The 15275-nt window shown below is 42.7% G+C and overlaps 1 protein-coding gene across 4 annotated transcripts in view; it reads left to right on the top strand.

Moving 5' to 3' along the window:
- Positions 1-5513: 5513 nt before the first annotated feature.
- UMODL1 (uromodulin like 1) overlaps positions 5514-15275 on the top strand; it is a 48919-nt gene continuing 39157 nt past the window's right edge. For 3 of the 4 annotated variants that reach the window (XM_072028502.1, XM_072028492.1, XM_072028486.1), the window contains exons 1-2: positions 5514-6171; positions 9830-10072. In XM_072028502.1, the coding sequence (XP_071884603.1) occupies positions 6093-6171; positions 9830-10072 (322 nt within the window). In that variant the 5' untranslated portion in view covers positions 5514-6092. The remainder of the gene's footprint in view (positions 6172-9829; positions 10073-15275) is intronic. The other variant, XM_027448566.3, reaches the window with a different exon arrangement.

Below are 15275 nucleotides of genomic sequence, written 5' to 3'. Positions count from 1 at the left end.
ACAGATGCTTCGGATGACAGAAGTCATTTGGTGGGCGAAACCGTGGCAAATGTATACGCGTCAAAATGCAGAGTCAGAGCAGGATGCTAATAGCCTCCTGCTGAGCAATTCAGAGGGATTTTTAGCCCAGCAGTGCCTTCTGGGCAAGATTTGGCTTGGCTCTGTCAGGCACCTGGCACAGTGGCTCTTACAGGTCTGTAAGACATAGTCTGCTTTTGTGGGGAGGGGATGAGCAAGGGTGCGGAAAAAAAAAACACAGATCCTTTGATTTTAATCACACTGATGATTTAGTATCAATCTCAAAACAGAAGTAGTTTCAAAAACAACAGCTACACTTGACAGAAGGCCAGGATTTTCTTAAAAAAAAAAAAAAAAAAAAAAAAAAAGAGAGAGAGAAAAAAAAGAAAGAAAAGCATTGCATTTTTTCACTGGATACAGTGAGATCTGTGAAACTACTGGGGATTTTTATGTTTGTTTAGATTCCCTCAGAGACACAGGTCTGTAGTCATAGCTTGTCTGGTCATTTTGGCACAAATATTAACTCTCTTATTCTTTTTCTTGCAACCCCAGCTTCTGTTCTGTGTTACTTTTATTTTTATTTTCTTCTGCCTGTTTGAAAAACCTGTCTCCCCTAACTCCTTTATACTTAGTAATTAGGGATGATCACACTTGAAGTAATTAACAAGGGGAGAAAAAAAAAAAAAAGAAATGCTACGCCTTCCCAAAACTACTTACTGTGTTCCTTCTTCTAAACAAATACATTCAAGGGTTTGTACCTTCTAAGCAAGTTAAAATGTGCTGTTTTCTTGCAAACCTGTCTTGATGTCCATACTTAGTATCCATGCAGTAGGTGAGGGTGCCATAATTTGCCCTGCCTGTATACGAAGGTTCCCTTAGTTCAGTGTTTCTGCTTGAAAAGTCTCCTCTTCTTTCATGAGCTTCTCTGTTTTTAATTGAACTGGCTCAGCACCACACAGAAGCAATTTCCCTTTAGGTCCTTCAAAGTGAGATGTTTTCTGTAAGTGTTTAAATGTAATGCATCAATGAAAGATGTTCTACAAATTGTGAAATGTTTTCTAGGGCTTGGATTACAGACTGGTTTGTGCAAACAGTTAGATAAATCTCTCATCAGAAGCACGTGGTTGGTTTTGTGTGTACGTCCCTTAGCTGTAAGCAGGATCATGTGCTGATTAAAAAGGGGAAGTGGATGGTATATTTTGGCCATTTTATTTTGTGCTTCAGACCTGCTTAACAGAAGCAGGTTTTGTGTGTGTGTGTGTATGTAAGAGATGGATTCACGTGGGTATCTGTCAGTGGAGTGCACAGTCCCCTGTCCTTCCCATCTGTATCCCACCTGTGTGTCAGATGGGCTTGGGAGGTTTAAGAAGTGGGAAGTCATCCTTCTTCCAGGAGGAGCAGCAGGTGCTCTCCATGATAGAAAAAAAAGATAGAGGTAGCCACCTCAGCAAAACTGGTGGAGCCTGGCCATGTCCGTGGGCTGGTGGCTGGTCTTTGCATGACATTACTTTCCTGAGCCCCATGGAGCCAGGTCAGCAAAGAACAGGATTGGTGTCACAGCTGTGTTCCCGGCTCCTTGCTGCAAGGGATGGTGTTTCAGCCAGCAGGACAGAGAGGAGAACCTCTGGTTGCATGGTGCAGGCCTTACTCTTGGCTGAATGGGGCCTCCAGGCAGACCTGGCCCATGTAATCCATGGAGATGCTGAGCAGAAGAGACCTTCTGACTTTTCTTCCAACTGAACCATCATAGCAAAGTGCAATACCTGCCACCCAGCCTGCTTGCTTTTGAAAATGCCTGTTTTTAGAGCTGTAAACAAGCATGCCATGAAACGTCTTCAGTGGGATGTGCTTCCCTGCAGCACTGCTAAGCCATGTATGAAGTGTGACCAACCCTCACATCTGGTACCAGTCTCGGTGTTGGGAACGGGACCACACGATTAAAGCATGGGAGGAAACAAGAGCTTCTCTGTGCTGAGGTTGCACAATCGGCGCTCAGTCGGAGGAGCAAGGCCAGGCAGAGGTTCAGCATGACCTCCGCCTGACTCATATTTTTTCCTGCTGTTACCAATAAGAGCTTTTTCCTCATGAGTCACTTTAAAACATTTTGTGCATGTTCAGGGAAAAAAAACACAACCCGAAGATTTTCCTGAGGAACAGTCTGTCGGTAAAGCAGAACGAATCACTGAATGCAGTCAGGGGCTGCTCTGTCTGCACAGCTGAGCTAATTAACTCTTAGGGTTTCCAGTGAATGGTTTTCTGCTGTCGTTTGTGAATGTCCTTTTGTTTTTGGTGCATTTGTCACCAAAAAACATCAGTGAAATAAGCAAGTGTTACTATTCCACTTTTTGGATGTGTCTGAAGCTCATGGAAACAAGGACCCCTTCAAAAAGCTTCCAGGTTACTGTCCATCCTCACACAGGCCTGGCATATACTGGCAAAATTGTGTTTTTCCTATTTTTTTTTTAATTTTTATTTTTTTTCAGCTAACATAAGCAAAAACACATCTGTAGTATTGTAGCCTTGGCTTCCACAGGGTCTGAAATGTTGGACTTTCTGCTTCTCCCCATGTCTTCACTGCACTGGCAAGTTTGACCTGTGGCTCATGGCCACACATGAGATTGGTGGCAGGGAGCTGAGGTCTCTCAAATCCCAGACCAGAGTTTTATCTCCGAGGGCTGAGTAGTTCAGATATCTGAGAAGTACAAACCTCTGTCAGGAGCAGACATTAAGGTGTCAATAGTAAATACTGAATTTTAGAAATGGAATAAATTTGTGTGATGATGATGAGTGATTTATTTTGTTTCGTCTTTAACTGCATAAAGTTTCTTCTGGCTAAGTCATCCTGTTGCCTTCTTCTAACACCTTCTGGCCTTGCTGGCCAACTAGAGCCAGTTTTGACAGCTGACAACTTGAAGGCTATAAAGTTCCTGTACCAATGGCTGATTTTAAGAGGTCAGGTTGAACGATTTAATGGTTCGCAAGCTTTAAGTTCTGTACATTTACAGAAGACATGTTGATTTCTGGAGCACGCTTTTTCAGCAGCTTTCATTGGATTCCCATGGAACCAAAACCCATGCCTGGTTATACTCCCATGGAACCCAAATGCATAGTCCTGCTTCCTGCATGCAAGCCAGTCTGTCTTGAAACGTCATGAATGTTTTGGGTATCTGGTATAGTGATTACTTCATAGACAAAATAACGCAAAAGCAAAAAGAAGTGTTCCAGCAACTGACCTTTCTGTGTCAAACTCCTGGCTTAAAGAAGATCAGGATCTTTAAGTGACTAAGTAAGTCAAAAGTGTATGTCTCTAAAGAAATAAATGCCTAAGGAGCGTGATGACAAAACCTGCCCTCAGCGATGATACTATACAGTTCAGGAGAGTCAAATCCTGTGTGTCCCATCTCTAAACATATACTTTTTTTTTTTTTTTTTTTTTTTTTGCATGGATTTTACATGGCTTTTATTGGCATAGTTCTTCTTTGTATAAATTACACACTTCAGATCAATTCAGACATTAGAAACATAACTGCAGGAAGTATAACAGAGCCAAGAGAACAGATCAGCTCCTGATGACTGGGCCAGGAGGGCTGTGATGAGCTCCTCCCAGAGTGCACTCCAGCACACTACCAGCACCACACAGCCAGGGATTTGATTCCAGTAAGCATTTCCTTCTCTGTTCCTCTCAGTTGACCTTCCTCATCAGCATAGCAAAAGTGAGCAAATTTTCCACTGGGGTCTTAAGTTAACACCTAGTTGAAAGGAACGAGGGAAAAAACACCAAAACTTTATTTGTGAAATACACCAGTAGCTGCTAAAAATATAATTACATGTAACCAGCAATGTGTGCACAAGTGGTTGGTTTTCCAAAATGATTGATAAATCTATCTAGCTTCCCTGCAGGAGACTCTGTATTGAGCTGTGTTGGGTAAACACAACTCATTACAGCAACTACAGTAATACGAGGAGCACATGCTACTTGCAGGGCATCATCCTAAATTTATTGCAGTTGCTTACTGCAGTGCAAGAATATGTCTGGAAGATTTGAAAATGGCTGTACAGGCACAGGATGTGTGCTTATTTGACTGAGTGGTGTCTTCCAACACCTGCATGGCTGAGAAATGAAGTTGTTGAGTGCAGAAATGGTTGTAATGCTGAAGAAACAAAGCAGTTATACTTCAGAACCTCTAAAAATTTGAAAATTACAAGGTCATTGCTGTATATGTCTTTTGTATCCCTTTCTTACCTAGATTAAACACCCACTGACCTTACTTACAGTTTTGTTTGAAAAGGGGTTTCTGCATATCTGTGTAGGAACTGTTTCAATCACTCCTGCAATGAAGTTGCAACTCGCTGTTGGTCACCTCTCCCTGAGTACTGGCCTGCAACAGCTGCCAGCCTTAAGGCTGAGCTGTGGCTATGCAAAGTTGGATCTATGTTTCCTAAAAGTCCTAAAACTGAGCGTGTACCTAAATACTCTAGATCGGAGATGTTAGTCTTTTATTGCAAGTTGGAGGATTATCTTCAGTCATGGAAGTCCTCAGTGCTGAAGATGGTAACATCTGTTTTACAGCTAACTCTGAAAGCAGCAGCTGTTTAAGACATATGGCAGCCTATCCAGCAATTTAGGATTCTAAGTGGGAGACCCCAACACAATCCAGTTCAGATATCAGCCTGGAATTACCCATATTTGAATTTAGCCAGGACATAAGCTTCTTGCAGAAAGTGCCAAGTCATTTCTAAGTACTGCAGATCTTTTTTTTGTTAGAGCTAGCTGAAAATTTTCAATCATTATTTATTTTTTTTAATGTTATTAGTGGGATTTTCGAGTCAAATGCATTCTTTGCAAAGCCTACAGCCAGAGTCTCCCAGCTGCCTCCCTGTGCTAAGAGGAGATAAAAATGGTACACCTGGGACCTGCAGCCCAACCAGACATCCTGGTGTGGGCAGGAGAAAGGGTGCTAAGGTACACATTCTCCTCAGGCATAGCAGCAATATTTCCAAACCAATATATATATATTTGGTTGAAATGTTCTCCTATGCCCATTTTGCACTTTTCACCAAACCCATTTTTCAGTTGAGGGCCCTGACTGTCCTGCCTTGTGAGTGCTGAAAAGGTGATTGCCTGGCAGTATTTTATAGAAACTGTATTAGTGATATTCTGCACATATAGAAATGAAAGGGTTTGTGGTTCTAGCTCCCTTACACCTGGGTCTTTTATGCACATGAAATTGCCTATGGTGCTGCTATCTGTATTTAAGTACAGATCTAAACATATTACATCAGCTCAAAGAACTGTACCTGTGACTTTCCATACCTCATTGTCAGCTCCTAATAAAATACTGAGCTGGGTTTAGTCCTTTACTGCGTATAAGCCAAGTTAGTAAGTTATTGTCGTGCATTGTAAAGCCACAGACACATTCCTCTTGGGAGCCTGCCTTTGTGATTTACATGAAGAAAAGAAAGGGGTTTTGGTTTCTCAAGCGTACTGACTCATGCCCTCTCTGCTAGGCGTTCTTGTTTGCCAGCGCTACTCTAGCTTATGTGGTGCTGAAATTGCAATGAAATGAGGAGCAAAGTGAGAACAGCCAGTGAAACAGCATAAATTCAGGAAAAGCATTGACAGAGACATTGTACTCATCTTCAAGACCTGGAAACAATATCATCTGATGTGTGAACAGAAACGAAATTTAGCATATATATACCTGACAGCTGAGGTATGTAAACCTATCTCCTAGGTGTCAGGTATTCAAGGCAAAGAGGGAATCAGTGCTCTGAGGGATAACCATGGATTAAACCAGGAATTTTGGAATGCCTTGCTCTCAAAGTGATGCAGGGAGGTGAAGCCGGGCAGGCAGAAGAGGCAGGTTCCCAGGGGAGAGCACGAACAGAGAGAAGCGGCGAAATTCCCACCGGAGTCCCTTTGTTTCTGCTGCTAGCAGCTATCACCCACCTGCAGCAGGAGAACAAACACAGCACAGTTTCCCTTGATCTAAGAGCCTGAAAGTGAGGCCAACTGAGCTGGACTGCCCTGCAAACGAAGCAGCAAGAAGGGCTCATCCCGGCCAGGCGACACCATGGCCAGGGTCCCTACTCTGGTTTTGGTTCTCATCCTCTGGGCAGCCACGCAGCAGGGAAGGGGAAATGAAATCACAGGTGAGTGATGCAAACCAGTGCAGAGGACCACAGTTATTCTGTAGGACAGCTTGGGTTGGGTGTGGGATATCTCCTTATCTCAAATAAATAAAGTAGTGGCCCTCTCCAAAGAGCTGGCAGCATTGCAGCGACCATTTATGGAAGTCTCTGTTGACAATTAACCAAACAAAACCTCACCTTTTGTGCCCAAATCCTAGTCTTCAGGCAAAAGTCTTGTCTTTTCCTCTGTGCCACAGGTAAATGAGTAGGATTACTGCTTTACATTCAGGAATGTGCTCATTTTTATGAGAATTGTCTTCAGAATATACTTTTGGAGGAAATTATGTGGTAGCGTACATGGCAAATTCTGAGAGATGCATAAAATGAGACCGTAGGTGACGTGTTTAACTTTCATCTATGTTGTAGGCTGTAGTTTGGAAAAAAAGAAAAAACAACTAATCCAGTTGCCGGGTTTTAACTGTTATATTAAATCCTAAATCATTCTTAATTTGTGGTTTGATTTATTTAGATGAAAAAAGATTGTGATTTTTTGGCTGGCTTTTATTGCGTTTTTTTAATTAAGATGTTTTGTGAGTCTCAGTTAAAATCAAAACCATATTTTTAAAAGCTTTGCAACCTTTTCTGTTATCCTGTCAAAGCCACATTTAAAAAAGCTGTTGCTAGAGGTCGGGAGTCAGCAGAACGCCTGTTCTGCTGCTGCTTCAAGGCAATGTCTCTGATTTTAGAAAGAGCTTGAAATGACCAGAAAAACTGAATTCTCAACCCATTTTTTTCCCCATGTTTCAGAGCCTCTGCCTTTTAAAGTTGCATTTGAATCTGCCTTCCGTGAGCCTGATCCAACAGATTATTTTTGAGGTTATGGCAAAGCAGGAGAGGGGCTCATCTCTGGCTCTTGCTGTCTTCCAGTGAAAGGTTTTGCAGATTTCAGCTCACAGTGACATTTCTGGCCCTTGAGCAGCTCTTGTGAGGTTTCCAGAGTTGCAACTAAGTCTGTGGTGTAAAAGCCATCTTTTTTATAATTATTTATTTTTATTTGTATTTATTTATTTATTTGTTTGTTTTTGTTGCTGAGTTTTTGATCCTGCTCTCAGGTTCTGGCTCTGCTCTGGGTTTGACTTTCAGTTCTGAGCAGCCTGCTCCTAACACAGGCTTCCCTTGCAGCCTTTCTCCTGAATATCTATTTCTATTAACAAAACAGGTGCTTTAATGTTTTCTTTTTTTTTTTTCCTCTTGCTTAACACAATAAAATTAATACTTTTTCCTGCCAGTGCTGAAAGCTGGTGATTGCTAAGATAAAAACATGAAGCCCAGAGATGACTAACATAGCACTGCCAGTGGTAGGGGACTCCCTTCTTCTGCTTTGCTATTAACTCTGTGCTGCTGGAAAAAGCAGCCAGTGTTGTTTGATTCCACTTGATAGTGCCATAATCCCATAGATGGGGGCTAATGAGAACTGACAGCCAATTTGCTAAGGAGCCCAAATTGATCTAAGCCACATTGCTCAGCAGGAAACTGCTGTCAGCAAATAATTGAATGCTGTGAGTGCCAAAACTTATTTTAAACTGGATCGATGTGGCGGGTGATGGTAAGGTTGGTGGTGCTGCACCTTCTCCTGTCACCTTCAGTCTAACCTCTTCCAGGAGGGTATCTTTCCGTACCTCCAGAGCCATGTCTCAGACCTTCTCTTTTGGCTTTGGCAGCCTCATTCCATAGCTAGTATCAATGTTTAAGAATGAAATATGATTTCATATCTGCTCTGACAGCTGTAGCTTCTAATTATAAACTGTGTCTAATTCTATACCATTTTATTCTCAGTTTCATACCTGTATTTATGTTGCACATTGCTGTAAAGCCTAAGCCAGCTCAGCTGACTCTGGAATTTTTAGCTTTCCAGTGCTATGCCTTTGCTGCAGCCTCAGCTCTGCACTGACAGCATGGGTCTCCAGTGCTCTCCGTACTCAGCTGCTTGTGCCTGATATAAAGTGGTAACCAATCACACGCATTGGAAGAACAGTCCTTGATCTGTGATTTCTGCTCCCAAACCCAGATTTTTTTTTTTTTTTCCCTTCTCCCTGAGGGATGTCCTAAATTCAGCTGGGGAGGGAGGCTGTGGCTGGCTACGGGCTTTCATGATCAGACCTCTGTCCTCCTTCCTGGAGGAAGGCCTTCTGAGTCATTTGGTGGAACCAGCTTGAGGGACATTTTGTGGCCTACGGCATCTGTCCCGTGACTTCTGCTGGACTGTCCTTGCACTGCACATGCATCATCCTGTTCTAAGCTCTTTTACCAGTCCTGTTCTAATTGTACATATATTATTTGTTTATCTGGAAAGCTAAACGTGATAAAAGCACATGATTCCTAAGAACCTGAGTAACTTTTTTGTTTCTTTGTTCGAATTGTTTTTGCATGTTTCATCTTCTCTGGCAAGAGATAAGCTGTACAAATAAGATAAACCATAAATACTTCCATTTTATGCTTGTTGTGTATGCTATGTTAGCTTTAGTCCGTGTGTTGACTGGCCCAGGTCCCCTAAGAGCTCTTAGAAAAAACAATCCTACTACATTCGAATCTCTGCAGCTAAATCATATTTATCCCTATTAAAGTATCTTTTGCTTTGTCTCAAGGATGATAAAGGCCTTTTTAATTCTATCCCGTCTCCTTCCCAAATGGGACACGGGGTGACTCAGCCCCATGGCTTGTATAACATCTTATTAAGGGACAGCCTAATGTCTGTAAGATGACTGTAGGTTGCTCAATGCTAATTCAATCCTATCTGTGGTGGTGTTGTTTTCTTTTTACTGCTCCTGCTCAAGTACTTCAGTTTTAAGTAAAGCATGTAACAAAACTAACTTTAATACTCCTTGTGAGCAGTTCCAGAACCTCAGAAATTGAGCCCCATTCTCAAACTGGTATGAAAGTATGTAGTTAATGAACTTATCTCTAACTTCGTTTACATTGAAGGAACCGCAGCATCTCTCAGAGGTCCTGGTCTAATACTGTCTACTACAAATGCAGGCAGGCAACACAGAAGCTCCAGGAATACCTTTTGTCTCAGATACCTGGAAATCCTCCCCAGTGATGTATGAGCACACAGTTTTAGCCTAGGGCGGTGTCTGAAGGATGTCTTATTCCAGACACCTCCCGTGACTCATCTGCCCATGAGTTTCTCACCCTTCTTTCCAGTTATAGTCAGCACAGCCAGATGAACCCTTCAGCAGCATGAGCCTGGAGTGGACATCTAAAGTGCTTGGATGACTCTGCTCTGGAAGTGCCTATTCTGCTCCACTGTTAATATCTATTAATGTGTATTAATTTACTTTACAAGTACTTGAGTTAAATTACCCTTTTTCTGCTTTGTACCTGAAGGCACTGAGAGCTCTTTGAATTTTCTGCCAATATGGATCGTTTTATGACTGAAATGATTCCCATGACAAGCAGTCACTACTAATCTTTTCTTCTGTCCATTTTCTTAAGTGACATTCTTCCTAACATCAGCCTCCCTGGAAGTCATTCATCTGTGTTGATGCTGTCACTGCTTTCTCGTAACAGCATATTTAACTAGACACTGCAGGGAACTTATGCTGCAGGGTGACAAGTTATTACCGATCCCTCTCTTTCCTGTTTATTTTACTATTATTAATTTTTATTTTTCTTCTAGAAAAAGGCCTCTCTTTGCTAGGCTATCATCTGTGCAACTATAGCCTGACCAAAAATGTGTTTAAGATGGTTGCCTACCAAAAGTCCTATGAGAAGAACACTTCCTGTGGTGGATGGATCCCGTGGATGGTATGTCCCCGGACATATTATAAAACACAGTATCATACAGTTGAAGTCCCTGAGACCACCAACCTTACAGACTGCTGTGAAGGGTATGAACAAGTTGGTCTCTACTGCTCTTTAGGTAAGTTTTAGTCAGATTAATAGTTAATATAAAAGCTTCTGCTAGAGGAGGATTCATGTAAACTGAGACATGTAAAGGCTTAGTTCAGCCCTGGGCAATATGTTCCTGTTCACTGAAATGAGTGAGTCTGTAAAAATCCACAGTAAACTCAGCCCAACATGGGAAGGAGTAAACACGAAACACTAATGCTCCTGGTTCTTCCTGTTTGCCAGCCTTATTCACAAACTCCTGCCAGTTCATGGTGACCAAGAAGAAAGAGCTTGTTTGTCATCCCAAGGAGGGCTTAGTACTTGTCCTGGTCCAGGTCAAAATCTGTGGCCAAGTGGGATAACTCATGTAGCCTTGTTGTGTACTGTGTCTGCTGCCAGTGCTTGCATCTACTCTAGGAGCTTTCTTCTCAAAAGCAATTTAGGATGCACTTACGATAATATTTCCTTTGATTTGGAGCAAGGTCAGTTTCCAGGCTTCTAGCTCAATTTTGGTGTTAATTTCAAACAACCTGTGGCCTTGCGGAAGATGGTACCAACTGTCTTCCTATCAAAACTATGTTAGGGCCCATTTTCTCAGGTGCTTCCTTGGTTAGCTAGGGCTATGTTGTTGAAAGTAGCGAACCTTGTAGTGGATCTGATCTAACTTCTGAGTTATAACAGGACTCTACCTAGGAATCATCTTTGACTCAAGATGGAAGCTATTCTGCCTTCCCACTTCAGAACTAGCAGTTATAAACAAGAAATTCCTAATTTTTAGCAAGACTTGAGTCACAGGTGGAAGAGATTCCTGGGGGAAAATGGGTTTCCAAAAAGTTTCCAAAGGGTTCCTGTGACAAAGTCCCAATGGGTATTGGTTTACTCAAGTAAGTTTGGTATAAACTGATATGATTTCAATAGCATTAAAATGGAGTGGAAGGTGTCACGAAACCTTTTTGATAAAAGAGGAATTTAGTTTTCTTTATATTAAGTCCTTTAAGAACATCTGTAGTCAAGCTGGAGTTGTACTTGGAAAAAAATATTCAGGTAGCATTTTGCACTAGATTATATGTATTTGAGAAGATTCAAGTTATACCCATGCAATTTTTAATGTCTTTTTTTTTTTTTTTTTTTTTTAATTAAAAGTTGTATGCTTTTATTCTGAATTAGATTTTCTAATCCAAGATCTAGTCTTAGATTGATTTTGATTTTGGAGTAGGTCTTGGATTAGATAGGGCAGCACTGGATTGTTCCAGCATCCAGCACACTTCTGCAAGACATAATTTTGTCTACTGTTTTCTGCATGACGTTGCATTTCTCCATTTCCCCTTTTCATGTTATGGTTGTGGTAATTTATATAGTGTCGACACTGTAACAAAAGATCAAAAAGGAAAGGTCCTATTGCAGCCCTGACCCTCCTTTTGGGTCACAGGACTTGAGTGACTCAGTTCTATGGGAATGTCCCCAAACCTGCTCCTGCATTGGGTCATATAATGTGATGTGAGAGGGTATGAGCTGTATGTCTTGTCATGGAATGCATCGAGAAGAATGTGTTCATCCTACGTTTAAATTGCTTCAGAGCATTGGAAAAATGAACCTCCAAACATTTTTTGCAAGGTATTTTTTTGCAATATATGCTAGTAGAATACTGTATCTATCAGGAAAATGCTTTTAACAGAAAGGTCAGAACACAGAAGTGGTTGTTGTGCTGTATTTGTTCTTAAAACAATTTGCAAGAGAAGAAGAAGAAAAGCATAATTAGGCACACATCATCCCTCACTTACTGTATCCTGCAATTGTTTTGTCTCCGTGGCTGCGGTGGAGTGTCAGCCAGGGCACAATTTGACCTGCATGTTATGGTATTTCCAGGCAAGCTTGCTTGACGGGCATAGGACCCACTGCTGATAATGCATGTTTTTCAAGCAGCAGTTACAGGCTGGGAAAACTCTCCAGAAGATCTAATTAGTGTTGAATAGCAACTTCAGTAAGGTCATTTCAAATACATGCATCTTGCATGTGTGCACATGCATAGTGTAAATAAATTAATCCAATGACAAGGTGGAGAAGCAGTTGGAGAAAGCTGCTTGTTGATGTCCTAGTAGAAGAAAATAACTGTGTCAGACAGATGTTGAAGGGTGGCCAGCTAGTTCTGCTTGCCTCTATTCGCACAAGGGACTCCTTGAGGGATCATGATTTTCAAAGTGCTTCAGAGCCGCCAGAATTCAAGATCACCTTCTTGGGTGGAGAAGAAGGCGTCCTGGTAACACTTTAAATATTTTTTTTTTTACTGGTACAATTGTATGCCTTTTAAAAGCACCTCTGAAGGAATGTTAGGCTTGAGAAGTGTCCGTGAGATTTTTTCTAACATTAACAAATCTGTAAATCTCCTGTAAAGCTTAGCTGCAGAACTTCTGATCCGCCCTTGCCACATTGTTGATATACACTCTAGGCAGGATTGTCCATGAAATACTGTGGTCACCTTGACTCTTTTCCTGTCAAAGTAAATTCGGGAATATTTTAAACCATAAAAGGATTTGTCTGGCTTCTAGGTGATTTTTCTGTTTAGATTATTCCAGTATCTTTGCTTTTCAGGGCATTAGTCATATATTCTGTGAATGGTAATGCACTGTCTAGACACAGTCTTAAATAAATGATGAAAAGAGAAACTGGAACTGCTGAAATTACGGCACAGCATGCTGTTAAACTACTGTTATTTTCTTCTTGATGTTATCCATGCTGGCATACTCTCCATCCTACCAGAAGCTGGAGGGTCTGCATGACCTTTCAGAGAAACCTGGTCCTCACCATTCCCCTTGCTTTCTTCCTGGAAGGAAACATTTATCCCTGCCTGAGATACGACAGGCTCTGCTTTTCTTATTATTTACTGTTGGGTCAAAAATATCTATATCACGAGTCAAGATACTCTGGTAGTTCTCACTAGCTGCCTATCAGTCCGTTAGGATGGTGCTATATATGTGTGCACACACACAAACTACTTTAACTTTAAAAAATATATATATTTCTAAAAGCTAAAAAGTGCTAGAATTAATTCTAAAGTTAGAATTAAATAAAAACAATCATTGTTTCCTCTCCTTTTGCCTATGCATGCAAATCAACCCTGTTAATTACCTGACCCCGCTGCCTTGCCCTGAGGACCACATTTCCATGTGGTGCTCAGGGGCAACAGCCCCCCTACAGGGCATCCCAGCAGCGCTGTCCTGGCCTCTGCTTTCACGGCGTGTCCCAGTGCTCTGCTGAGCCTCTTTCTGAACAGAGAATTATTTATCACCTCCTGAGGTGAATCCCGGGGTGATGCCCAGACAGCAATTTATCTTCACGAAGCCTGTGGGAGGAAAGGGAGGTTTTCTGCCTTTCACAACTGCAGCGAGACTTGGATCACATCATTCCATGTGCCCACTCTGAGACACTGAGGGTGTGATTCCTACTCTTCGATTATTTATTTTTATCCCTGGAGTGCCCAGTGCTGCCTCCAGCACCATTGTGCTTGGAGCGTGGAGCCCTGTGCCCTTGATGGTGATGGTTGAGCAGCCTCCGATTGCTGAGCATATCCCAGAGCTGTGGATCTGGTTCCTGGACCTGTGAAACTCATATATCGGAAAGGTGGTTATGAGCTTCTTGCAGGAGACTTCCCCAGTATTTTGCATGTCTTTTTTTTTTTTTATAGGCAGAGGCAGGGTCCAATTCTCCAAGCAGGTTTTGTCTGCCTGGGTCAGATGTGTGGTTACTTTTGGTGGCTGGTTTGGCACCCACCTTCTACGATGCTACCTAAGGTGAAACCAGAGAGCTTCAGGCAAGAGTCTCCTTCCTTATCTGCCATCTTACCCTGACTGATCCCTGGCCAGGAAGACAAAGAGTGCATCAGCATGTGATGGAGGTTGTTTTTTTTGGCACGTGTACAAAAAGGCTGAAATAAGAAGGCCCAGACACCTTTAATCTGGAGTTTCTTAATGAGAGACCTTGATTTGCAAAGTTCATTTGGAGAATGCTTTATGTGAATAACTTCCTCAGATTTTCAGAAAAAGAAATGTAAAGTAAAAAATAATAATAATAATAATAAATGTAATTTCAGGTGTCCAGGTAGCTCCCCAGCAGGGCTGGGACCTTTCAGCCCCTGTATGCAGATGACGTATGCTGGGTCTAACCGAGGCAGTGGGGACTTGTGGCATGGCTGTCCCCACTGCTTGGGCTGTCACCAGAGATTTTGTAAACCCTGATTGCATCCCCCTCAGCCTTCTCCTTTCCACAGCAAAATTCCAGTCTCTTTAGTAGCCTTTCCTCGCAAGCTATCTGCCCCACTCAGCTCACCACCCGGTGCCTTTCCCAAGTGCACTAAGCCCCAGGATGGCTGTGGGCTCACCCTGGGCCCCTGCCAGCTCTCATCATTTGCTGGTACGAGTGGCACCGTGGCAGAGCATGGCCACGTCGTGGTGATGCTGGTGGGAGCAGCCCCTTCTGGCTAAATTTCAACAAGTTTCTCCTGAGCATGCACAGGCTGCTTTTGTGCTTGGAAGGCCGTGCTCCCCCATCGTCCCACAGCTGTGTCCTTGCTGAATCTCAGCCCCCGGCTCCTGGATATGTTGCAGGGAATAATACGGCTTTTCATGGGAAAAGGCACTAAGTGTTTGTTAGATGCTGAGCCTGCACATCCAGACTCTGCCCTCCATCCCATTTAAGTGCTGGACAAGGTGGGCAATATTCATCTGAGCAGGTAAAGGCTAGCAACGCTCAAAGACCCTGAAAACGGGGTTGTGTGATGAAAACTGTCAGTCTGCCTTTGCAATGGGCTTTGCCAGGAGCTCCTTCTGTATTATCATAGATTTGTCTCCACCTCCTGATGCCTGAGACGAGCTCAGAGTTTTGGCCCCCTGCTCCGCCACACCCTCTGGGTGAAGCCTGGTAGCTCTGAGTGGAAGGAGGGAGAAGAGAGAAGCTGCATCTGAGCCAGTGCTGTCCCTCAGCACCTATCTCCCAGACCAGTGGCTCTCCTGGGGACAGGTTGGTAACTGCTTTCAGTTGCTAAGCACTGAGTGCTGCATTTCTCCTTCTGCACAATGATGCAGATGACAGAGGAAAGTCCACACATTGTCTGACTGATGGACGAGTTGCCCAGCTCGCTCCCTGGTGCTGGCCGTGTTGCTTGGTTAGTGTTGTAGCTCTGGGTGACCATCCTCAAAGACGATCAAAGTGGAAAGAGTAAATCAAATTTGCAAAGTGCA

Source organism: Anas platyrhynchos, chromosome 1, assembly GCF_047663525.1.
Source record: "Anas platyrhynchos isolate ZD024472 breed Pekin duck chromosome 1, IASCAAS_PekinDuck_T2T, whole genome shotgun sequence".
Classification (NCBI taxonomy): domain Eukaryota; kingdom Metazoa; phylum Chordata; class Aves; order Anseriformes; family Anatidae; genus Anas; species Anas platyrhynchos.
This window is presented reverse-complemented; position numbering and strand designations above follow the sequence as displayed.